A 25,472-nucleotide genomic window follows, 5' to 3' on the forward strand; every position below is an offset into this window, starting at 1 on the left:
GAAAAGTCTATTAACAAGAAACTAAATTGTTGCTTATAAATTAATAAGTACACGTTAGGCGATATATTAAAATAAATGACCCATGTTAATTGGTATTCTAGCTCCGCAACTACTATTCTATTCATGAGTTTATTAATAATTTGCACCCAAGACTTAAGGACAAGCATAACTTTTAATTTTAAAACCTAATGCAAAATAATCATTTGGTAGAACATATATGGTGCTTTTTTATAAACATAATGTGTAAAATGTAAAAAGAAATATGTCTCGTGGTCGTTGGACAACACTATATTACGCATTATTTTTGTGCAAGTGGATTTCCATCGCATTGCATCTAGTAAAAATGTTATGGATTTTTATATGATCTTGAACTTAACATATTTAGTCTCTTATCATCTTTTCCCGCAGCATAAGGTTGCCTTTGATACTCTTCTTTATTGCCGGCTTCGCTTGTTTGTCACCTCTAATATCTTTTACGCAATATTTTTTGAAACGATTTGCACAACAAATTTATCCTTCGTTATCCGATTCATACCAAGGGGAGTTGTAGTGTGTCGGCTCTTAAGTAATGCGATTTGTTTGCCCTTTTCTTTTACATCTCTACCTTTTTCTTGCAATTTTTCTGGCTCAGTTTCCTACAATTTTATTCAATTTTACTACCATGTGCTCAATAACTAGGCGAAATTAAAACAGAACCGGTTGTATCCTGTACCGCTGTTCTTTCTTCAGGATTTCAGGGGTGTGTCCACGCCCCTCCCCCCCCCCCCCCCTCTCAAGCGTCCCGTCAGCCAGCCAGGCCCGCCCCGCCCCTTCGCGAGCCGTTTTGACTGGCCTGAACAGCGAGCTGTGTCTTTCCTCATAGCCCCCCCGCCTCCGCGCCGCTCTTCCCCGGAGACCTCCCCCTGCTCTCGCCGCCGTCCTCGATTGGAGCTTGGGATCAGATAGGTAGATGGATGCCCATGCGCAGCATCAACGCAGGCATGCAATCCTTTCTCTCTTTATCTTTCAATTTCTCGTTTTTCGGTGTTGGATTGGAGTATGGATCTCGAATAGGATAATATTGTTTTCCCTTTTCTTCAGCTTTATATTGTTCTCGACGGTCAAATTTCTTTCACCACCTCTTCGAGTGCTGGACTTGAACCCTGATTAGTGGCGGGAGGGGCTGAGTAGCACTCTGCCCGCAGGAGGGACGCGCAGCGCGGTAGGGGAGGGGAGGGACGCGTAGCACAGGGAGGAGGAGGAGAGCGAGAGGTCGGAGAAGACGTGCTAGATCGGTCGGTTCGGGAGTCAAAAGGCGGTTTGATGGAATGCTAGATGGGGAGAAATCCAGTGCTAAATCTGAAATCGCAAAATAATTAGTGGTGCTAGGGCAAAACGATTTTGAGGGATTGGATTTCCCCCCTCTCCTGATATAGTATTTACTAGCGCGATAGATTTAGGTTTTATGGCTGGTTTGTCTGGTTTGTTAGGAAAATCGGGCAAGGTCTGATGCCCTCTGTTTCTTTCGACACTTCAATCTCAAATGTATTTCTCGTGAATATTTGGGATCTCAAGTTTCTGCTAGAATAGCAATGATTGATTACATCACATGCCTTTTCTATTCTGGTCTGGGGCGTCTTTTTTCTTCCTCATATTTGGATTCTAACAGCTATTCCTTCTGACTTCTCATACATCAGGACTGCCATGAGCGACGATGGAGACCACACCTGCCCGCTCTGTGCTGAGGAGATGGACATCACTGACCAGCAGCTCAAACCATGCAAATGCGGCTATGATGTATGTATATCAATAACCTTCCTATCCTATCAATCAGATTGTACGCCTTGGCCGTTGCCTCTGCACAACCGCCACCACTATGACCTCAAGCAATGAACTGCCATTTACTCAATTCTTCGTCTATGTACGGACCTCCACAGATTTGCGTCTGGTGCTGGCACCACATCATAGACATGGCTGAGAAAGAGGAGACTGAGGGCCGCTGCCCTGCATGCCGCACTCCTTACGACAAGGACAGGATAGTCAAGATGGCTGCCAATTGTGAGAGGTCCGTCACAAACTTTCAGCAATCGTGATGCTTTCTTCCACCCTCCTAATGCTTCTGTTCAAAGGAATCTATTTATGTTTTAATTCTAAACTGTACAGCATCTGGGATTACCCTTTTATCACAGGAAACACATGGAAACAATCCTTCCAGCTTTTATTTCAGTTCAATTAACCTAACTCACTTGTGAAAATTTGTAAGAACAAGTCCCAACATATGTTTATTTTCATGGAAACAGGACCGTAACAGAGAAAAATGCAGAGAAGAAGCACAAGACCCAGAAGGTTAAGCCAAAGGCCGTGGCAGCAGCAGCAGCAGCAGCAACATCATCTACCGTAGAGGCTAAGAAGCATCTGGCTAGTGTCAGGGTTATCCAGAGAAATCTGGTGTACATAATTGGGCTACCTGCACATTTATGCAATGAGAGTGTGAGCAACATATAATTGTTCCCAACTAGATCCGTCCAAGTTCTGTGATGTGCTAAAATTTTAGTTCTCATACCAACACTACAATTATTTGTTGTTTTAGGTACTTGAGCGTAGAGAATACTTTGGTCAATATGGGAAAGTTTTGAAGGTTTCAGTTTCCCGTCCAACTGGGCCTCCTTCCCAGCAGGCATCAGCAAACAACAATATTAGTGTGTATGTCTCTTTGAACCTCTACTGTACATGCTTGATCTGTTCATGCCTTATATGCAGCGACATTATTTAGGTTTTGTTTAGGTACTGATCAACCAATTTGTTATACCAAAATGATCATCCACCACTTTTATGCAATTGCGTAATTCAAATTTTCATGCTTCCCTGTAATACTAGAGAGTTGGTATTATAAGAAATTTAATTGAGACTTCAATTGTGTTAAGTGGTTTTCCATCGAGTTTTGGTGAAAAGATGACAATGTATCCATCTTGTTGCAAGTAGAGCAATCATCTTTAGGTTACTCTGACCTACTTAGTAGTGTGATTTCCCTGTGGCTACTTGATTACATAGCCATTCTTGAAACTAGCATTGGTATCCTCATTGCCGACATTAGGAGATGTATATCTTTGTTGCTGTGGGATTCTTGGAGTTTCTGATAGATGCAAGGTGTCTCCTCTCAGTCATTGCTTGATTCCTGCATCATCAGTGGTACACTTATCTGATTCTTCAAGATGGGCCATTCCCCTGTTTCTGGGCTGAGCTCAAAACCCAATTCTGCTTGTATAGACACATGATGTAAATATTGATCCAAATTTAATGTCAGATTTCTTGTTTTGAGTGCTTTGTTTTTTTCCTGGGAATGTAAGATTTTTTTCCGGTTGCTGGGTAATTTCCAAGAAAGTTGCTGGATATATTCTGGAACTGTGTATACCAGTAATACAAACTGTAGAATAAATTGAAAGAATAAAAGTGAGGACCGTGGAATATGTCATTTTGTGTATGCAGAAATTTACTACCCCACTGTATATAATTAACCTGAATTTAGTTATGGTTTATTATTAATCAGAATGTAGTTATTCATTAGGGTGCCCATTCTGTCATTAATGTAGAAATTATGTATATATTGAACTTTGTGTGCTAGCAACCTGCCTATCACGGAGCGTATTTGAGTGGTCTGGAACTAGAATTCTAAAAAACACACTGTTTCTCATCAAATTTTCTTTTGCATAATTCTTCCTTTGTGTTAATACATTGCTGTGACTCCTAAGTTTAGGTGTGCTTATGTATGCATGCAGTTACATAAACTAGTTAGTTTTTCCATGAAGATTACAGATTATGTTACCCATTTATTTGTTGATGATCTAGATAATCATGGTCCTAAACTGTTTAAGAGCCTCTGGTATTATTTTCTTTCATGTTGCAACAAATAAATCCCTCCAGTCGCAAATATGTGACCTTTAGTGTTGCGTGCAGTCAAAGTATCTAAAATTTGACCATCAGTACCTCTTCACATGGTTAGATTGAATATTTGATAAAGATATGAGCCTATTTGCCTCGAATAGTTGTTCAGTAATATTATGATTTTGCTGTACTTTGTAAATATATGTCAATAGAAAGCATTAGTCAAAGGTACATATAGGAGACTTCGTGGAGATCCAAAACATTACTTATTTGTGACTGTAGGGAGTATTTTGTTTGTATAAGAGTTAGATACAGAAGTTCTGCTCTTGCTTAAATAATGACTGTTTGCTGTCAAATTTATACAGGTATATTACTTATGCTAAAGAAGAAGAGGCCGTCAGGTGTATTCAATCTGTACACAATTTTGTCTTGGAAGGAAAAGTGTTAAGGTGAGCTTTTATATTTTGTTCTTGATGTAGAAGTTTTACACGACATAGTAACTCAAAGGGTTGTTTGCTGTTACAGAGCATGCTTTGGTACTACGAAGTACTGCCATGCATGGCTGCGGAATATGGTACAACTGTTGCTTCATTCTAATAGCTTCATCTACTAGTACGCTACCAAATTCTCTCATTCTGAATGTTTCTTGACTTCCTCCAGACATGTGGGAATCCAGATTGCCTCTATTTGCATGACGTAGGCAGTCAGGAGGATAGTTTTACGAAAGATGAGATCATCTCAGCATATACGAGGTAGTACTGAGCTATTTTAATAGATGTTGTGGAACCGTAGTTTCTTGTTCTCCTTCTTTCATTCATTTTAGCCCTATGGTGCGAGTCCTTCCTGGCTATTGCTTTCCTTCTTTGCCTACACTACATCGACACATATTGTGCCACCGTTTGGCATTTCGTTTGCTTTTTAAATCACCATTTATGTTTCCGCTTTTGGATATAGTCATTAGTTCCTTGGAACCATACAAGCAAATCTTACCATGTATAAGCTGTTGGTGTTCCGTGTAAGTTGATTTGGAAAACATTACATCTGCTTCAATGTGGATGTTTATTATAAAGTACTGCTCTGGTAAACTCTGGTCCCGGCGTGCTAACTGCTAAACAACTTTGATTTTTGAATTGTTACCTTCCATTCACTCTTCTATATATTCCTATCAGGACTAGGGTCCCCCAGATGGCATCTAGCGTTTCACAAAGACGTGCAGGCACTATATTGCCTCCTCCAGCTGATGATTTCTCTTACAGTGCGGTGGTTTCAGCCAAGCATACAGTCAAGAATGGAACACCTGTATGTTCTCTATGCTGAAAATTCAAAATGCATTGGAAGACATTTCCTCTTCTTCGTTTTTTTTTTGCATTCATGCTGCTTTCTAGCATATGTTAAACTGTTTATATTTCCTTATGTATTGGCTTACATACTGCATTAACTGGCCTTATTGCATGCAGAATACCACCAACCAGCCCAGAGTTTCACCTCCAAACAGTAGTTCTGGGAGGTCAACGCTTCCACCAGCTGCATCATGGTATGGTACTTCTAGGAGTCTTCTGCTATCTTTTGCGATTTGTTGAAATTGAGGACTGTGTTACTGATTTTCTTTTCCTTTTTTACTTGTAGGGGGCATCGTGATTCGAATGCCAGGACAACAGCTACTGGGGTGACATCATTACAGTCTCAGAAATCAAAATCAGAGCCACAAAGTAATTCATTTTCAAGTTCTTCAACGACTTCAAGTACAAGAATACCCTCTGCATGGAATGATGATACAAGTACAGCGCCAACAATGTCTGAAGGATGGCAGGTGCCAGAACAAGATGGTACATCAAAAACCGTACAGCCATATAAGCCTGGTATTGCAAAGGAAACACAGGCTGTATCATCATTGGAATCATCAGTGGACATAGACTTCTCCACAATACCTTCTGCTTGGAATGACGATGACATTGTAGTGTCAGATGGGATGTCAAAAGGAAGCGATGAAATTCAAGCTGGGAATGAAAATGGAAAGCTAACCCATCTAGCTTCTAAGTCACCAATATCACCTAAGAAAGACACGACAGTGAACATTACCAGCAAAAGCACTTCAGATTCTGTATCAAGTATAGAAATATCGAAATCAGATGTGAAGACTGGTGATGGTGACTGCTCAATTAACAATATTGCTCCTGAAAGCCCTACTTCAAATGATGTAAACTGCCAATCTACTTGTCATGCTACCGGTGAGAAAATACTGGAGGATACTGTACACAGGGATGCTGGCATTGACAGTCTATCTGTTCAGATATCTTCAGTAACATTAGATGGCAAAGATGAGGTTCATAGTATGGTAGGAAATCATCAACCGGATGCAGTGCCATGCACGTCTGTTGCAGTGCCCATGGGTCAGAATTTTGACAAAGACCAATCTCATCTTAAGCTTGATGGGTTCCTACCTTCAGAAAATAAGGATACTCTTTCTTGTCAATATAGTTCAGATAATCATCTTGATTGGAGTTCGGAGCTGCAAAGTAGTAGTGCGACTGCTTTAAGTGATATAGTAAATTCTCTAATGATCACTGAGAAACTTAATAGTAGGTTGATGGATGGTTCGGACCAACCATCATATTCCTCATTTGCCCGTATTCCTAATACATTTGATACTTCGTTGTGGAATGATACAGAAACTAACCCTGCATTGACCATTGGCACTAGAACTTCCTCACAGATGCAGACTGGGTTTTCTTCAATCAATAACACTTGTTCCTTGTTAAGTGGAGGTCAAGATGGGCTAGGGGCTGCATATACACTTGGTAATGTTTCTGGACATCCAGGAATGGGAAGTCATCAGCCTGGAGCAATGCGTTCAGTAAGAACTGATAGTGTAGGAAGTTTTGGCAAGACCTCAAGTGTAAATAAGGATGAGAGCAGGATAATCTCTGATATGTTGTCGTCAGAGTTTAATCCATGGGATGATTCATATTCAACTGCTAACAATTTTGTTAGGATGCTTAGGGAATCTGAAAATAATGATGCTTCTTTTGCAATGTCTTCATGGAGATCAGGATCTGGCAGCAAAGAGTCAAGATTTTCGTTTGCTAGACAAGATAACCAAGGAAACATTTTGGAATCGTCTCTCAGAAACACTGGTAGTGAGCAGAATTTCAGTTTGCTACCCCAGATTTCTCAAGGAAATGCTTACCGGAATGGCCCTGCATTCCAGTCCCTAGAGAATGATTTTTCCAGTAGCAACTCTCTTGCTGTGTCAGATATGGCAACTACTGGTGAGTACCACTTTTTGACTAATATACCCGACTGAGAAAATGATGAGTACTGTAATTGAATTCTCTTATCCTGTGTGTTGCTCTTTTTTTTTGTTAGTGCGCATTGGTAAAAATACTCTGACTCATTCAAATGGATTGTTGATCGATTGGTGGTAATTCTGTGATCTTGATGCTTTCACCAGTGATAAGTTTGTGTGCTTATGAAGTATTTGCTTTCTCAGGTACATCATGGTCTAAAATATCTGCACCTCCGGGATTTTCAGCACCAGCAAGAGTCCCCCCTCCTGGATTTTCTTCTGGATTTCTTCCATCCCAGGATGGGATGAATCCACCTCCTGGATTTTCTTCTGGAATTTCATCTCATGATGGGTCTCTGCCCCCTCCTAGATTCCCTTCTGGAATTTCATCTCAGGAAGTGTCTAGGCCCCCACCTAGATTGCCTTCTCCATTTTCTTCTGGATTTTCATCTCTGGATAGGCCCAAGTCCCCTTCTAGATTTCCTACTGCATTTTCTTCTGGATTTTCATCACTGGATGGGTCTAATCAGGTGTACGGCTCAAAATACCCAGGTTTGTTTATCGTCCCAACATAAAATTTTTGCTTCTCCTAAAACAAGTTTGATTTCTCATACCTTTTGCGGTGCTTAGCAGAAACTCTTCTCCGGGATAATGTTTTGGGTGCCATCAGTAATCATTATCAAGCTCCGTTTGGCAGACACGCAAGTGACGTAGAATTTAATGATCCTGCTATATTGGCTGTTGGCAAAGGGCGGATGCCTGGAATTGGGGATTTAGGGCTGGATACCCCGGCATTTCCAGCACAGTTGCAAACATCAAATAATGATCTAAGGTTTCAGTTAGGTGTGCAACCGAATGTGCAGTCTCATCAAAACCTGAGATTCACAGACCACATGCAGGATGCCTTTAACCCTATGAATGATAATCACCTGGCATCCAGATTTTTAGCACAGAACCATGGTCCCATATCCCCTTACGAGCAGCGGCCACAGCAACCGGGAAACTCACAGCTTATAAATGGACATTGGGATGGGTGGAGTGATTTGAGACAAGGGAGTAACACCCCTATGCCAGACATGTCGAGGATGCTATATCCAAGTGAAGTGAACAGCTTGCACAGGCTGGGTTCAAATGATATTTACAACAGAGCCTTTGGAATGTGATTTGTCTTGTGGGAGATGCAACTTTGATCTGCCATCTTCTTACTTGTGGCGTCTGTGGTGTTGTGAAAGTAACTGGTTGGCCGGCACATAGTCTATACCTGATGTGGATACTGGTGCTGTGCTTATGAACTGGCACATGAGTGTTTATTGGGATTGAAATTGAGCAACATGAACCTGAGCTATGGTCCAGCCCTTTGAAATTACCAGGTATGCATGCTGCTACTTCATTCAGCTTGTGGTACTATCTGTAGGCTGTTTGCTTGTTACACCCTGTACTTGTGTTTATGAGATCTTGGTGCAGCATTGACTAGTTCTTGTCAGGGAAAACCTTTCGAGTTGTGCGCGGTATTTGTTATGCTTCGTGTGGTTATTGAAAGCTGCTGCTTGATGTGGTTGTGCACAAACGTTACAACCTGACCATTTGGTTCGTTGCTCGATTACCAGGTTCATTCTGTTCATTGATATGCGAAGCGAGTTGAAAATAAAGATGCATGTAGAAGAGCAAAGCAACTGAAGGTGAAGTAGATAGACATCTCTTATACATGTGGTTCGTGGTTTGCAGCTGTGGTGTGACTTGTGAGGGGAAAGAGTTCAAGAAGAAGCTAAGGAGGCATAGGTTGACAAGGGAGATTGAATGAATCAACATCTTTGAGGGCTCCCCTCTCGTTTTTGTTGTGTTCCACAGGCAGGCAGGCTGGATCAAGTTCTTGGTGATGACGCGTTGGTACAATTTTCATTGTACATGATTAACACCTGTGTCTGTAACTTGGCGGCGTGGTTGCACAAAAGCTCTCGTTGGTGTCTGGTTAGTGGCATGCGTCTTGTGTTGCGTAGGGGAGTGTATCTGTTAAGAGAGGGGAATAAGGTTGTATAAGCCGTGCTCCATGTTAACAAGAAAGTCGTAATCTGCTACCAGTATACTAGTATATCGTACCCATTCATGATTTATCACTGGACCTAATTACATGCCGTCCCCTCACGAATACCCGATGTGGTCATGGGTGAGTGCGTGCGCGAGTATGCGAGCGTTTGCTTCGTGCAACGTTTCATCATGAAAAAACAATCGATTTGCCGATCTCATAACACGCGTTACAGATGGAAAAAAATGTGAAATTGACGTTAAAGAGAAGTTTCCATCACAATCATAATGGAGTGGGAAATTGCCGTTTAAATGCTCCGGTACTCTTAGGTTCTGTTTGGCACGGCTCCACTCCTAAACTCCAGCAACTCCATCAAAAAATTCAGCCAAACACCCCAACTCCAAAACTCCATGGAGTTGCCAACTCCATGGAGCTGTAGTGTAAATGGAGGTGGAGTTTTGGAGCACCTCTTTTGCTGCTCCAGAAACCTCTCTTTTGAACCTTCTCGTGGAGTTGGTGGGTAATTACCCACCAATGCCACTGGTTACACAAAAAAACATTTCATTCTATTCTCCCTTCTATTCTCTCGAGCCCCACTCGCCGCTAGAGCCCTGCCCGTCGCCGCCCCCGTGGCCGGCCGGCCGCCCGTCGCCCGCCGTCGCCCGCCGCCGCCCATTGCCGCGCCCGCCGCCCGTCGCCGCGCCCGTCGCCGCCGCCCGCCGCCCGTCGCCACCCACCCAGCCGCCTGTCGTCGCCCGCCGCCGCCCGCCGCCCGTCGTCGCCCGTCGCCACCCACCCAGCCGCCTGTCGTCGCCCGTCGCCGCTCGCCGCCCGTCGTCGCCTGTCGCCACCCACCCAGCCGCCTGTCGTCGCCCGCCGCCGCCCGTCGTCGCCCGTCGCCACCCACCCAGCCGCCTGTCGTCGCCCGTCGCCGCTCGCCGCCCGTCGTCGCCCGTCGCCGCCTGTCGTCGCCTGTCGCCACCCGCCGCCCCGTCGCTACCCACCCCGCCGCCCGTGGAGGGTCTCCCGTGTACGGCACAGTGCAGTGGAAAAAGGGGAAGAAGAAGATGGGATAGAGAGGATGACAAGTGGGGCCTTAATTGGGGGGCAACAATGGCAATCCACACTGAAATCGATCTTTTTTAGAGCTGAGAGCACCCATCTAGCCAAACACCTCATTTTTGTTCTGGAGTTTTGGAGCGGAGCTGGCTCCATGTGAAGTTCTGGAGTGGAGCAGCTCCACCCGGAGTTGGAGCTATGCCAAACAGGACCTTAAATCCTAATCTCCTCTGCTTGTGTCACCTGTTGCACGGCTCCATCGTTTACGTGCATGATTACTACGGGTAATGGGCACGATATCACCATGGACCCGTGCAGCATGGCGACTCTGTGGATGAGCCCCAGGGATGGTGTTGCATCCTGGCGAAAGCCTGCAGCGCGGCCGGCGGCACGTTGAGTGGCGCTCGCCGATCGATGCGCCGCCGGTCAAGCGTCGCCGACTCCTGCGCGTACGCCCACTGCATAGATCAGGCCTTTCCACCCTACCCCGTATGGTTGTCTCATGTCGCCATCACCTGCACCTCCGGGCCTGCTCTGAGCCGGCCTGGTCCGCCAGTGGAATGCTCGCCGGCGGGGGCGAGCGAACAGGCTCGCCGTCCCGCTGGTGTCTGGTGTCGAGGCCATGGCCGTGCGTGCACGTCGTACGGGATGGCGGCGAATCCCAGGACGCAGCCGACGGCGTCAGGTCCTGCACGTGGTTGCCGCCTGCTTTTGTGGAGAGAGTGGACGTCTGTGCGCGTACGCCACGGCGTGCATAGATCAGCCGCGCCATGGCACGCCGCCGGCCATACCTATCGACCGGATTAGACAGACGGGGGACGGCCTTGGCCGAGATCTCCGCCGCTCGGCCACGATCCTCCATTGTTCAGCGGCAGGGTCTGAAGAGTCCGACGACCCGACTCGCCGGAGCTGGAGAAGGCACTCGAAAGTCCCAAGAGGAGCGGCAGGCCGGGGAGGTGGGAGTTGAACAGGGCGGCCAGGTTGACGCCCGATCGAGCTGAGATCGGCGCGCAGAAGCTAGTAGAAGAGGCGCTCGATCGACGGAATAGAGGAGGGGCGGGGGCGTTATATAGATCGAGGATCAGGCACGCCGGCGGCGGAGGAGGATGTAATCAAAGCAGTAAGCGTGTGTCTCGCACGTTGATGGAGCAGTAGAGCACCACCACCTCTTAGCCAAAAGTGATCGAGCCCATTCCTTTGGCGACGCTCCTGTGGCAAATCTGAGAAAGTCTGAACACCTACCACATTTCTGATAGAGCTAGTAAAGTTCAAGTACACGGTACGCCTGCTGTCATCGTGGATGAGGCAGTTGTGGAGAACTTATATTAGACACGAGATCATACAAGAATCGAGACCTTGTCTGTTTATTACATCCTCTGTCTTGTTCCTAAGAAGATCAAAGGGCATCATGTCACGGGTACTTGTGGCGCCGTGCGAGATAACATCATCGATCGGTGCCCCCCGATGCTCCTCCGTTGGTTGGTGACGAACCAGCTGAGCGAGGTCACGAAATGATCCCCATTTCCAGTTTTGTAGGGCCTCATTAAACAAACTCTAAAAGAAGAGGATGCAATATCCTCCTCCTGTTCAGCTGAACAACCACGGGCAGACAGGAGATGCGATTTCGAGAATGGCACATGCAGGTGAGTGCGTGTGCTGTCTTCTCAGTGCCTGTGGGCTGCTTGGGCGGTGTCCTGGTGCAAGCTCTTCAATTCCTAAGATCATTTCCTTTCCTTCTTGGTAGGTGCTCGTGAACAAACTCCGAAAGAGAAGATGCGATGCCCCTCTTTTGCTCAATCATAGATAGGACATGTACAATGCAACATATAATCATAATACGTAACCGTAGAAATAAAATGAAGTTGATGATGATGCGTTGATATAGTTTTGTTTGTACAAGATGATGCCGGTGCCTATATAACTTGGCGGTGGTTGTTAGCAAGGAAGTCGTAATCTGCTACCCCTTCTTCCGCGGGCAAGTTAAGATCAAATGCATGATCTACTTCATCTGTTCGGACAAAGGATGATGGAGGATAAACATAGTGAATGAAAGATGCGCAAGAGATATTTTTTTTAAAAAAGAAGAGACTAAACACTGACCTTCTTCCATCTCTTCCTGAAACAATGGTTCATCCAAATCAAAGACATCTTCTGCGATAGCATCCCAGTCCACTGGAGCATTAGGATCATCCTCGACAGGCTCATTGAGGTCACAAACAAAACCTATGTTTGGCTCTACCATTGTGTAGGAGATGCCTTGGAGTGGCGCCTATGGGTACCGTAGTATTTATAAGGAGCGAGCCTATGGGGTGGCAACATGGTTCTGAAATTTGAAGCTTGCTTTTTGGCCGCTGAAATTTTGGCAAAAAAAAAAATGGCGCTCCATTGCTTCAGGTTGGAGCTTTGACATGCAAATTTCTTCATTGGCCCTCGGCCATGCCACGTCGGCGGCAGGAACAAACGTGATTGGTTTGCATGGCTGTGCAGTCTGCTTGTTCCATGCATGTGGATTTGGCGCGGAGAGAAAACAGCGCAGGCGCGCGGCAATGAGATAGCCCGGGGGCGGACGAATTTGCATGCGATGGAGGGAGGCTGACGGACGGCTGCATGCGAGGGAGAAACCGATGCGCATATTAATCGCCGGAGAGTGATTACCGAGAATTATTAAGTCGCGGAGAGAAGATTACGATGTCTAAAAAAATCCGGAGGGAGATAGAGAGAAGAATTATTAAACCAAATTGCCACGCCACTTTCAACAAAGGGACTCTTAAATTGCGAGCAGTGACGTTTGTTGAACATGCAGGTGTCCATTGAGATTAAACAGCGAGATGAATCCATTAAGCCTAATTAGTCCATGACACCGTAACTATTTGCTAATAATGAATTAATTAGGTTTAATAGATTCGTGTCGTCGTTTAGCCTCTATCTATGCAATGCATTTTGTAAATAGTCTACATACGTATCTTAACATTCGATGTGACAGGGTAGGATCAAACACACCTAAATATGGAGATGAACAGACAGGATTGAACATCGTACAGTTAGTCTCTTATCTGCACAGTCCATCGAATAAAATATTGACTCAGCTAGGCCGAGAGAGGGCCTAAAACAAAATCGCTGAGACACTAGCGCTGCTCTTCGGCCTGAACAGAACTACTTGGTGACTGGCAATCAGACACAGAGCTCGACGGGGTATTTGCCTTGCTTGCTCGGTGGTAGCAGACTGCCAGTCAGCTAGACCTCCCTTCGTCTCGTCGGAAATGTTCGACCCCATCAGCCTCGCGTCCGCGGCGGCAACATGGGTGGTGAAAAAGCTGCTCGACCGCCTCTCCAGCGCCGCCATCAACGCGCTGCTCAGCTCCGAGGGCCTCGAGAAGGAAGTCGCGCACCTCAGGGACGCGCTGCGCCGCGCCAACCTCGTCCTCGGCGCCGTGCCCGCCGGGGCCGCCGCCGGCATCAGGATCGGGAACCAGCAGCTGGTGGTGCAGATCAACCAGATGCAGCGCCTGGCCGCCGACCTGGCCAAGCACCTCGACGAGCTCGAGTACTACGAGATCAAGGAAAAGGTACACCCCCTTTTGCCCTCCCTCCCTCCCGTCTGTTCCTCAGTCCGCCAGCGAGCCTTTGCAAGAACGGGGGGAACTACGGAGCCAAGGAGATTTTTTTTAGCCCCTTCTCAATTTCTTTTCTTCAGATCTCATGAAGGGGAGATAACAAGTGCAGTTGCAGTATCTCAATGAAATCACTTCCGGTTTGGCACACACAGCACATCCATAATAGTTGGAACAATTTCCATGTGCCCTGAAACATTAGTGTCCATAACGTTTCTTTTGTGCTCTGTGAAATCTTAATTTCCCTTTTTTTCTAATATTTTTTTAGATTCTCATTATAACCCCGCCCCTACCATGTCAAAATTATTTCATTGATTTGCGTCAGTACATATTGATACCAAGAAGTGACCTTTGACTCTTGCACTCTACATTTACTATGAACAGGTTAAAAAGATGAGCCCGAAGAGCAGCAACCAATTTGCATGCAAAGTGAAATCTATCACTCAAGTTGGACAATCGAAGCCGAAAATCAATAAATCTGACATACCACATATAAAAGATGCTGTGGATAATCTGCATAAGATTTCTGAGGATGTCCACAACGCTCTACTGCTAGAGAAACTTGATGGAATCAACCGATCGACTCAAAACACAAGCACAGACACACGTGAGGCGGTAGAGAACTTCACTGAAGCTAAGGTGTTCTCAAGAGAAGAGAAGAATGAGATTGTGGACCTAATTTGTCACCATGCATCAAGTGATCAAGAGCTTTTTGTTCTTCCCATAGTTGGTGATGGAGGTATTGGGAAGACAACACTTGCTCGGTTAGTGTACCATGACCCTCAGGTAAAAGGTAAATTTGACATCATGATTTGGATCTATGTATCTGCCAACTTTGATGAAGTCAAGCTCACACAAGGGATTCTGGAACAAATACCCGACTGCGAATATAAGAACACTAAAAATCTTACTGTGCTTCAACGTTGCATCAAGAAATATTTGACCAAAAGATTTCTACTTGTTTTGGATGACATGTGGGAAGAGAGTGAGGGTCGCTGGGACAAGCTATTAGCTCCACTTAGATGTACACAAGTTAAAGGTAATGCAATTCTAGTGACAACTCGGAAGTTGTCTGTTGCCATCATAACAAGCAAAAAAGAGGCACACATCAACCTGGATGGTATGAAGGAAGATGTATTTTGGCGTTTCTTCAAACAATGCATATTTGGTGATGAGAATTATCGAGGCCAAAAAAAGCTGATGAGAATTGCAAAGGAAATAGCCACCAAACTGAAAGGAAATCCATTAGCAGCTAAAAGTGTGGGCACACTTTTGAGAAGAAATATTGATGAGATTCACTGGAGAAAAATTTCAGATAGTGATGAATGGAAGTTAGAAAATGGGATAGATGGCATTGTGCCAGCACTAATGCTCAGTTACAATCACTTATCTTACCACCTTCAGCTGCTCTTCTCATATTGTGCTTTGTTTCCAAAGGGTTACAAATTTGACAAAGATCAGCTGATACGGATGTGGATTGCACTTGGCTTTGTCATGGACGAAAGAAAGAAACTGGAAGATGCAGGAAGCGACAGTTTTGATGATTTGGTTGACCGGAGCTTTTTTCAGAAAGATGAACACTACTTTGTTGTACATGATCTGATACATGATGTAGCACGAGAAGTCTCACTACATGAATGCCTTACAGTTGATGGCTCAGATCTTCAAAAAGCCTTCCCATCAGTTCGTCATGTTGGCATCTGGACTGAGTTGGTTTATAATGAACAGAACATAGAACGTAGTATAACTTTTGAAGAAAAGCTAGATCAAATTCAGAATAATGTTATCCTGACAAGCTTGGAGAGTTTAATGCTGGTAGGTGTGTATGATGAGAACTTCTCGACAAAATTTGTGAAGATTCTGGATCAATTGCGTTATATCCGGGTACTTAAGATATCAGCAATGCCCTTCAATGCTGAACTTTTGCTATCCAGTGTCAAAAAGTTCATCCATCTTCGCTATTTAGAACTGAGATTTGATTCTGACTTGCATAAACCTTTGCCTGATGCAATATGTAAGCTCTACCACCTACAGGTACTAGATGTCAGACATTGGAGAGGTCTGGATGACTTGCCAAAGGGTATGAGTAATCTTGTCAACCTACGCTGTCTGTTTGTTCCAGGGTCAGGATCATTGCACTCAAATATATATCGAGTTGGTCAACTTAAGTTTCTACAAGAACTGAAAGAATTTCGGGTTCGACAAGAGAATGGCTTTGAAATTTCACAGCTGGAAAATTTAAATGAAATCAGAGGGTCGCTTAGTATTTTTGATCTCGAGAATGCCACAAAGAAGGAAGAGGCATATCGAGCAAGGATTAAAGACAAAAAGCATCTGCGAAAACTTTCACTATCATGGGGAACTGCAAGCATAAGTCCTGCTGTTCAGAAAGAAATAATGGAAGTTCTTAAACCACATGATTACCTTGACCAGCTTTGTGTCCTCAATTATGCTGCTGCTACTCCATCATGGTTACGAGAAAAATTCTCACTCAGCAATTTAGAAAGCCTCCATCTCCAAAACTGTGCAGCAATGCAGATCCTACCACCATTTGAGGAGATGCCATTCTTGAAGACTCTCTCCTTAGTTGGTATGTCCTCTCTGAAAGATGTCAGGATTGACTTTGGTTGTGGCAGTGCGAATAAAGATACAGCTTCCCAGTCCTCTGAGGAAGACGAACTCGAGTTAAGTGAAATCGAAATATCCAAGTGTTCAGCTTTAAAATCCATAAGGCTTCATTCCTGCAAAGCACTGACTAAATTAAGCATCAACAACTGCGAAGCACTAGCTTTCTTGGAGGGTTTGCCATCTCCAGATCAACTGAAGCACTATGTTGTCCATGGATGCCCTCAGCTTCCACCTGGTTCCATCTGATATCAACTATCTGTAAGTATGTCTTCAGTAAATTACCTCAGAATTTTTTTTACCCGTTGATAATCTCTTCTTAGTATACATAGCCCGTCATTCTCATATACTACTTCACGGAAGAATAACTGGAGTATTGGATGTTGCATTGATTTAAAGCAATGATAATGAATCAAAATTTGTATGCTAATAGATTTATTTCTTGAAGACTTGATTCCTTCAGATTTATACATGGGCCGCAGTCCATTTGAAACATAGTTCAATCTAATATCGTGCTGTTTTCAGATCATAGCACTTGTTCCACTGCATAATTTGAGAGGACTTTTACATTACACAACATTGGTAGTATATACTTGCTAGTATTTTCTAGGGATTTTTTTGGAATTGGCATAACACACAACATTTTGATCTAAAATGATAACATCATTATGTAATATCAATCTGATATTTGGCCATCTAAATTGCTTGCCGCTTTTTTTTTACAATGTTACCCTCAGTTATTCCAAAATACTGGCAAGTGTTAGCGGTAAGAGAGAATACTAGAATACTAGTACTAACTGATTTGGACCGTCGGATGCAAAATGCTAACAAGTATATACTACCAGTATTATGTCTTCCATCAATTCACTAATTCAGTATGAACATTGTAGCATTTGTACAAAAAAGTCGCTAACTTGGTCCGCCATATCCTCTGGTTTGAGATTTTAAGTCAACTATTGATAATAAAATAACCTAGATTCCCTTTTTTTCTATTTTTATTTGTACAGTGTAAACAAGCAGTTTGAAGGAATGTCACAAGATTTGGGTCACGTGATTATATGAAAACCTATGTGCTTATGTAGTATTTATTTTCCTAAATATAACTTATAACAAGTGGATGATGCTAATCCTGTATTTGGTTAGATCATAAACCATCGTAAGAAAATGCATAATCGTATGAAGTGCATTTGATCCACAGCTTCACAGCATCGTTTAATGTTTTCCTTGACCCCTTTCATGTAAATGTACGAAATGTACATCTGCAGTTCTTTTGTACATCACATAATATGTCTCCTCGAGAAAATTGCATTTTGTAGTGCTTTTGTCCGTCAATACCAATATTCTATTCCTTTATTATGATTTCAGAATTAAGAAGCGGGGAGATCGAGCTGCTGATTGGTTTGTCCTGGATAGACCGGATGTGGGCAGGATCGATTATTCTAAATTTGTCGTTCTGACTATTCTCATTGGAGGCAACTTGAACTAAATAAAATGGGATTGATTTGTCTCCAGATAGACCGGATGATCCGTAATGAGGTGGTATAAAAGCTGTTTGCTTAGATGACTAGATGTATGGGACAAATCCAAGAATATGTTTGATTAGATGTATTTGATGATACGAGAATATGTTTAGTTGCTTAGAAGACATGTATTACATCCTTATATAATTTAATTATTGTACAAAAATAATTTATGCAATTATCAATACTCTGTGATAATTAGTACAAAATGCTAATCATTGATAATGACAGTTAATCAATGCTTAGGTTACCAATAATCATCAAAGCGTTATGTTATTCTGGTTAATGGAGCGCAAAACAATTGCATCAGATAGATTGCTATGCTCGATCACAAAGCCACAAATTAAAGAAATATGTCTCCAGGTTGAGAAGTGCCTTGCGCATTGTGTGGCAAGACTTAAATATAATGTTATATATTAATACATAATTTTACTTTCTATAATCAACGTATAGGTTCTAAATGATGTTAACTATTTGGTTTGCATCTTTATGGGAAAAGAAAAGCCACGACATCCAAGATTTTCAAATTAAAACTTTCGATAAATCACCAAATTTTCATATCAACCAAAAAACATCAAATGAATTATAATACTAACAATTTTAAAAAGAGCACAACATATGAAATAGTTCAAAATGCAACTCAAAATCGGGGAGAAATGAATACTAATCACTAAGGAAAAAAATTATTTAACTTTGAAAAGTTTTGGAAAAAGAATCAAACCCCTAGGCTTGCGTCATCTATGCTTAGTTTCCTTGAAGAGTACTGCAAAGGATCGGGATGGTACAGGAACATAAGAGCATCCTCGTATACCCCTAAACCTGTCATATCGGGGTTTTACACGCTCCTGTAGTTCCCTTTCTAACCTTCAATAGTCCAAAATTATTGGGACAGCCCCAATACTCACTCTCAACCCCCAACTTGCAACTCCCCAATATCCCACTCATGGTAGGCCCCATCAGCCAACCACCATGTGCACCACCTCTAGCCTGCCGCCGATGGTTGCTGCCGCCACCATGCCGGCCTTGCTCCCCCTCCCCCCACGCACCGCCGCGAGCCACCCTGCCCTACGCCGCCGCATCCAGTCGTAGCTATTGTGTCGCCTCGGGCCGTGACTCGCCGCTGCCGCGTGTCACCCCGCCCTGCAACCCACCGCACCTCATGCTGTCGTCCCACCCCACGCCCGGCCGCGCCTTGAGCTCTCGGCGCCGCATGTCGCATGCTCCACCATGCACTACCTCGGGACACTGGGGCCATGCCCCACCTCGACCTGACACATCGAAGCTCGCCATCGCTAAACTGTATCGATGCCCTCCGTTTGCCACCGTTGCCTAGAGATGGAAGAGAGAGGTAGAGGAGAGTGGGAGACATGAGAGGTAAAAGATAAATATAACACGTGGGACCCATGAGTCAGGTGATAAAGGGGATAAATTATTTGGGGACTGCAAAAACATCTCCCTCAATACCTCTCCCAATATTACTGGAGCAGCCCTAACACGGGGACTGCTGAAGCCTGGAGATGCTTTAAAACTCACGATTCCCCTTGCTCCCTTAGGCACACCATGTGCTAAGTTCAGTGCCACAGCCTGTCTTCCCTTGGATCCTCTTCCTCGAGCCATGAGCAAATGCAATAAGGAAAGATGGACAGATGCGGCATTTCAATCTCTAGCAGGTTTAAAATCCCTTCCTAGAAGTGCTTGTTAGACATCGTTGAGGATGGGACGAACTCACGGATCACCACTCCTTTGTATGCTTTATTCCATTGAATGATTCCATAGATTAATCTAGCATGACACTTTTCAATGGAGAGAGCGGAGAGTACTTTTGCACTGATAAGTACAGCCATTATGTACAAATGATATGGGAGAATAAAACATCAATGTAACATTCTGGTCGATGTTTAAGAAAAATCTGAGTTCTTGCCAGAATCAATGAATCATATCAATCAAAAGATAGACAGGTTCTTTGGAACGCCAGAATGGCACCTTCTCTTCCCAAATGTAGACCTCCAGGCACTGGCTACCAGAGGCTCGGATCACTATCCACTCTTCTTAACTGCAGATGTGGAGAGGCAAAATTACAAAGGATTCAAATTCGAATCATACTGGGTGAGCATGCCAAGATTCACTGAAACAGTGCAGGAGGCATGGAACCAACCGGTGAACATGCAAGACGCAATCCTACGCCTACATGTCAAGCTCATTAGAACGGCGAAAGCGTTAAAATTATGGAGAAGGCAAAACATATATAGGGAATTTGTCTCTTAGACTAGCCATCGCAAATGAAGTTCTGCTTCTCCTAGATGCAGCACATGAACAGAGAACCCTCACGCTTGCGGAGTTGGAATTCCGTAAATACCTAAAAGCAAAAACAGTAGGCCTGGTGACAATTCAGCGAGCAAGAGCGCGACAACTCACATGGTTACGAAAAGGGGACGCTTGCACACACTTCTTCATGCTTCACACAAACAACAGGAAGCGAAGACTGCATATTCCGGCACTGATGGGAGCACAAGGAATGACAAATAATCACCAACAGAAGGAGGAAATCATTTACAACCATTTCATTGAATTGATGGGCACGCCACAAATACGAACACAAAGCTTAAATTGGGCCAATTTAGGCTACCAACCACACGACCTAGTGGAACTGGAAAGCCCCTTTGAAACATAAGAGATCAAGGGCGTGGTCATGAGTATGCCATCTGAAAAAGCCCCGGGCCTAGACAGATTCATAGGCCTTTTCTATAAGAAATGTTGGGTAATAGTACGAGGAGATCTTGTGGATGCACTGCAGGCATTTCATTCCCTCGTGACCCATCGATTGGATCTGATAAATGAGGCAAATATTGTCCTTATCCCAGAGACAAAGGAGGCAACGCGAGTTGCGAACTTTTAGCCTATCAGTCTCATAAGCAGTCTAGCAAAAATTATCACTAAAATCCTAGCTGATCGATTGGAGCCAAAATTAAACAATCTCGTCTCAAGATGCCAAAGTGCATTTATCAAGAAAAGATGCATTCACGACAACTTCGTATAAGTCCAGAGTGTAATCAAGGCGCTGCACAAAGCAAAGAAACAGGCTCTATTCATAAAACTCGACATCTCAAAAGCTTTTGACTCTACCAACTGGGCCTTCCTGCTCGAAACAATGCAAGCATTGGGGTTCGGTCAAAAGTGGTGGGATTGGATCACCACATTATTAGCCACATCATCATCAAGAGTACTGCTTAATGGGACACCTGGGGAAAAAATTCCGACATGCCAGAGGAGTAAGACAAGGTGATATGTTATCACCCATGCTCTTTATCCTTGCTATTGACCCACTACATAAATTACTGGAGCTAGCAGCACGAATGAACATTATCCAACCGGTCCTACCTGCGGCGGCAAAGCTTCGCTGCTCCCTCTACGCCATGATGCCGCACTTTTTGCAAACCCGGACAGAACAGAACTACAATGCATAAATCAAATGCTGCAACTTTTTGGTGAATGGTCAGGACTCAAAGTAAACATGGCCAAGACAGAAATCTTTCCCATAAGATGCTCGGCAGAAGTCATCAACGAAATGCTAGCAGAATTCCCAGGAAAGGCGTCCTCGTTTCCAGGAAAATACCTAGGCCTACCCCTACACACACGCCAACTACGAAAGGTTGGATTTCAACCGCTCATAGACAAAATCGGAGGACGACTACCATGTTGGAAAGGGAAAATGCTATCTCTGGCAGGATGAGAGACACTTGTTAAAAGTGTGCTAACGTCCCAACCTATCTACCACCTCACAGTCTTCCCGGTACATAAGTGGCTCATAAAGAAGATCGATCGGTTATTGCGTCGAAGTTTTCTATGGAAAGGTGAAGAACCAGAAAAAGTCCATGGAAGGCACTGCTTGGTTAGCTAGACAATGACATGTATGCCAAAAGAGTGGGGAGGATTGGGAATTCTGGACATAGAAAGATTAGCAAGGGCCCTTCGGTTACGATTAGCAAGTGACGATAAACCTTGGAAATGACTTGATATCCCCTTTACCAAAGCTAACAGAAATCTTTTCAATGCTTCAACCATAGTGACGGTGGGCAATGGCAAGAAAGCAATATTCTGGCACTCCTCTTAGATAAATGGATCAGCTCCCAAAAACCTTGCACCGATATTTTTCCAAAAGTCAAGATGAAAAAATTTCACAGTCTCAAAAGCACTACAAAACAACTACTGGTTGGATCAAATCTGCCCCTCACAATCGGAGAAGAAATACGAGAATACATACAATTATGGGAAGAAATCAATACGCAATAGCGCAACCTCGACATTGATGATGACATCAAATGGCGCTAGACAACGGATGGGGAATACTCATCCAAAAGTGCATACCTCATCCAGTTACAAGGTCGAACAAAGAAAACTAACATTACTCCGGTGTGGAAAGCAAAAGCAGTTTCCAAATGCAAGATATTTGCCTAGATTCTTTTACATAGGAACATTCTTACGGCAGACAATTTGCCAAAAAGGGGATGGCCACACAACTCGACCTGCAAACTATGCAATACGGAGTCAGAAACACTGACACATTTATGCAAAGACTGCGCATACACCACATCGGTCTGGAATAAGTTGGCAACATGGTTTACTCTACAGCATCTACCAACCCCAAATGGAGCATCTTCAATTCACAGTTGGTGGAAGAAAGGCAGGAGGCTCATATCGACACAGAACAGATCACTCTTTGATGGAATTTTCATATATTTTTGGTGGAACATCTGGAAGGAAAGAAACCGCAGGATGTTTAACAATCAAAGCAAGACCGTGGAGGAGGTAGCTTATCTCATAAAGGAAGACCTCCAGCAGCTGCAGTTGTCCAAACAGTGCGACAGCCAAAACGCCCCCCTTATCGTCTAAGTTGAGAGTCTTTTTCTCTTTCAGTTTTTTTTCCTTCTCTTCGCTTTCATTTTTGTTAGTTGGGTGTTGTAGCTTTTTTGCCAATGGGGTCCATCTGGCTCCGTTAGTTGTATTTCATTTTGTTGCTTCTTCTTCTAATAAAAATTCGGCAAAGCTCTTGCCGTCCATTCAAAAAAATAAAATAAAATGGGGTCCTACTAGTTAGTGGGATATCATCTGGGCCCACACGGGTGGGTGTGTCGTCTTCACGCAGCCGGAAGTGTTCCCTTCACGTATAGTTGGCCATATGGCCCGTGACCCGTGGGCTGACCCACAGCACGGTTTTTGGCCCCGTCCAGCCACGGCCCGGCGCGGCGGACATTGTGCCCGCGCCGGCCCGGCCTACACCACGGGCTAGGCCTAGGCTGCTACCTCAGCCTGCGTGCTGGCCCAGCATGGCCTAGCCCATTTAGCCTGTTAGGATTAAGTGGGCGGACAGGCCTGTTAAGGCCCTCTCGGCCCGCATATAAAAGCACCTAACCCAAGCCCTACCTCCCTCACTTCCTGTCCTCCGTTCCACTTCCGCCGCCGCCTCTAACGGCCCCTGCGCCCTCCGCCGCCTCCCCCGCCGCTTCTCCCGCCCCCTCTACCGCCTCCCCCACTAGCTGTTGCTTCTCTCCCGGCCCTCCGCTGCTTCCCCCGCGCCGCTTCTCCCGCCCCCTCTGCCGCCTCCCCCACTAGCTGCCACTTCTCTCCGGCCCTCCGCTACTTTCCCCGCGTCCTCCGCTGCCTCCCCCGCCGCTTCTCCCCCACTAGCCGCCGCTTCTCCCCCACTAGCCGCCGCTTCTCCCCCACTAGCCGCCGCTTCTCCCACGCCCTCCGCCGCTTCTCCCCCGGCCCTCCGTCCCCCTCTCCCGAGACGCGTGCCACGCTCACAGTGCCGGCTAGCTATCCCTGGACCTCGGCTGGTGGCTCGGTAGCCTCGCCCCGATGGCCCCCACCAGGCTCAGCTCCAGCAGCCTCGCTCTGCCTGTGTTGCCCCTTGCCGCCGAGTTGATGGTCGTGCTCTGGCACTTGTCTGATGGTGGTGGTGGATTTGGCGAGGAGAGGCTCCCGTGCATGGTGGCGCAGTGCGGTGCAGCGGGCAAGGGCGAGTGCGGCGAAGAGGAAGAGAGGCCTCGAGTCCGCGACCGCGAGGAACGGAGGAAATGCTGCGAGCACGGGGAAGCTATTTTTTATGCCGTGCCGCGGGTCGGCACAAGCACAGCAAGGCCGTTAAGGCCCGTTGAGCCAGCGTGCCGGCACGGCCCGCCTAAGAAGGCTGCAGGCCGTGCCTGGGCCTCTCCTTCCGCACGTTGGCCGGCACAGCCTGGCATGGTTACTGTGCGGGCCTTAATGTGCCGGGCCTAACCGTGACGGGCCAAATCCTGCTCGTGCCAGGCCGGGCCAGGCCGTCCGCCATCTATACCTTCACGCGACCGGGGGCGCCTCCTCCAACTATCACGAGAAATGGAGGCTGAGCACCACTACGCAGCGGTTGTTCGTATATCTTCTATCCATTCCACGCCGTCATGATGTGCGACGTCAGTGCATGCATCTTCCATCTATTCCACATAGTCATGATGTGCGTCGTCAGATAGATCCGTCTTATCGCATGGTAGTTGACTTCAGTGGGTTGCCAACCACCTTGGCAGGCCCCACACGTACGGGGCCAATCTCGACCTATCCGCAGGCGTGCGCGTCTGCCCGCGGCCTCCTTCTTGACCTCGCCCTGGCGGGGCAGAAAGTCGGGGGCCTCCGACCCTTCACCATAGGTCGGGGCGACGCGGGAGGGCTTCGTCGATAGGTCGGTTGCAATGGGCCCACCGGGTGTTGGTGTTAGCTATGCTCACCATTGTAGCATTTTACTCAGGAGTATTCCAAAGTATCATATTTTCCCAAGGAAAGTACTGTGGCCTAGAATATTCAAAGTTAAGGCTCTATTTGGTTCCTTTAGTCCATGGACTAAAGTTTAGTCCATGGACTAAAGTGGTTGTTTGGTTCCTTGGACTAAAATGGACTAAAGTCATTAAATGTTGTGGAAGAAAGAGCCTTTTACCCTTCTTCCCTACCCCTGGTACCCCTGCGCCTACTCCTCCCGTCCGTTGCCGTGGTGCGCTGGTGGTGGTCCATAGCCGCTGCCGCTGGGGCAGTCCCTGGCCAGGTGGCCAGGCTCCCCACACTTGAAGCATCCACCGCCGCTGCCGCCATCAGTGCTGGGGCAGTCCCTAGCCATGTGGCCGAGCTCCCCACACTTGTAGCAGGCGCTAGATCTCCTCTCGCCGCCCTAGCTGCGGCGGCTGCCGCCAGATCCGACCCCGCCGCGGGAGCCGAAGCCTCCCCCACCACCACTGGAGCAGCCCTTGACGAAGGATCCATCGGGGCCGGTGACATCGACGGCCTTGGTGCGGTCGTCGTCACCCTCCGTGATGGAGAACTCGACCTCCTCGCCCTCGGTGAGGGAGCGGAAGCCCTCGAACTTGATCGACGACTGGTGGACGAAGAGGCAACGGCGGCGGGAGGGAGGGAGGGGAGGGGAGCAACCAGCGGCGGGGGTGGGAGGGCCGGGTGGGGGGACC

The 25,472-nt window shown here is 45.8% G+C and overlaps 2 protein-coding genes and 1 long non-coding RNA gene across 4 annotated transcripts; 2 read left to right on the forward strand and 1 right to left on the reverse strand.

Annotated features, from left to right (window-relative positions):
- The first annotated feature begins 770 nt into the window (after window positions 1–770).
- LOC117860453 (uncharacterized) lies at window positions 771–9,258 on the forward strand. The gene is made up of 14 exons (XM_034743745.2): window positions 771–978; window positions 1,677–1,776; window positions 1,917–2,044; window positions 2,280–2,469; window positions 2,570–2,682; window positions 4,227–4,310; window positions 4,387–4,435; window positions 4,522–4,613; window positions 5,031–5,160; window positions 5,319–5,395; window positions 5,488–7,130; window positions 7,352–7,699; window positions 7,781–8,517; window positions 8,755–9,258. The coding sequence occupies exons 1-13, from the start codon at window positions 950–952 to the stop codon at window positions 8,308–8,310; spliced, it is 3,513 nt and encodes a 1,170-aa protein (XP_034599636.1). The 5' UTR covers window positions 771–949; the 3' UTR covers window positions 8,311–8,517; window positions 8,755–9,258.
- A 985-nt stretch (window positions 9,259–10,243) lies between these two features.
- Window positions 10,244–12,473, reverse strand: LOC117862101 (uncharacterized). The gene is made up of 2 exons (XR_004641890.2): window positions 12,330–12,473; window positions 10,244–12,237 (listed from the first exon to the last, which is right to left on the reverse strand). It is a non-coding gene; the product is annotated as an uncharacterized lncRNA (long non-coding RNA).
- Window positions 12,474–13,380: 907 nt separating this feature from the next.
- On the forward strand, window positions 13,381–18,200 carry LOC117861544 (putative disease resistance protein RGA4). 2 transcript variants are annotated; one of them, XM_034745114.2, is made up of 3 exons: window positions 13,381–13,795; window positions 14,225–16,730; window positions 17,831–18,200. In XM_034745114.2, exons 1-2 carry the CDS (start codon window positions 13,490–13,492, stop codon window positions 16,712–16,714), a joined length of 2,796 nt encoding a protein of 931 aa, XP_034601005.1. In that variant the 5' UTR covers window positions 13,381–13,489; the 3' UTR covers window positions 16,715–16,730; window positions 17,831–18,200. The 2 variants fall into 2 exon arrangements, with proteins under 2 accessions (XP_034601005.1, XP_034601004.1); XM_034745113.2 differs by having other exon boundaries at window positions 14,225–16,726.
- The last annotated feature ends 7,272 nt before the right edge of the window (window positions 18,201–25,472 follow it).

This window comes from Setaria viridis, chromosome 6 (assembly GCF_005286985.2).
Source record: "Setaria viridis chromosome 6, Setaria_viridis_v4.0, whole genome shotgun sequence".
Lineage (NCBI taxonomy): Eukaryota > Viridiplantae > Streptophyta > Magnoliopsida > Poales > Poaceae > Setaria > Setaria viridis.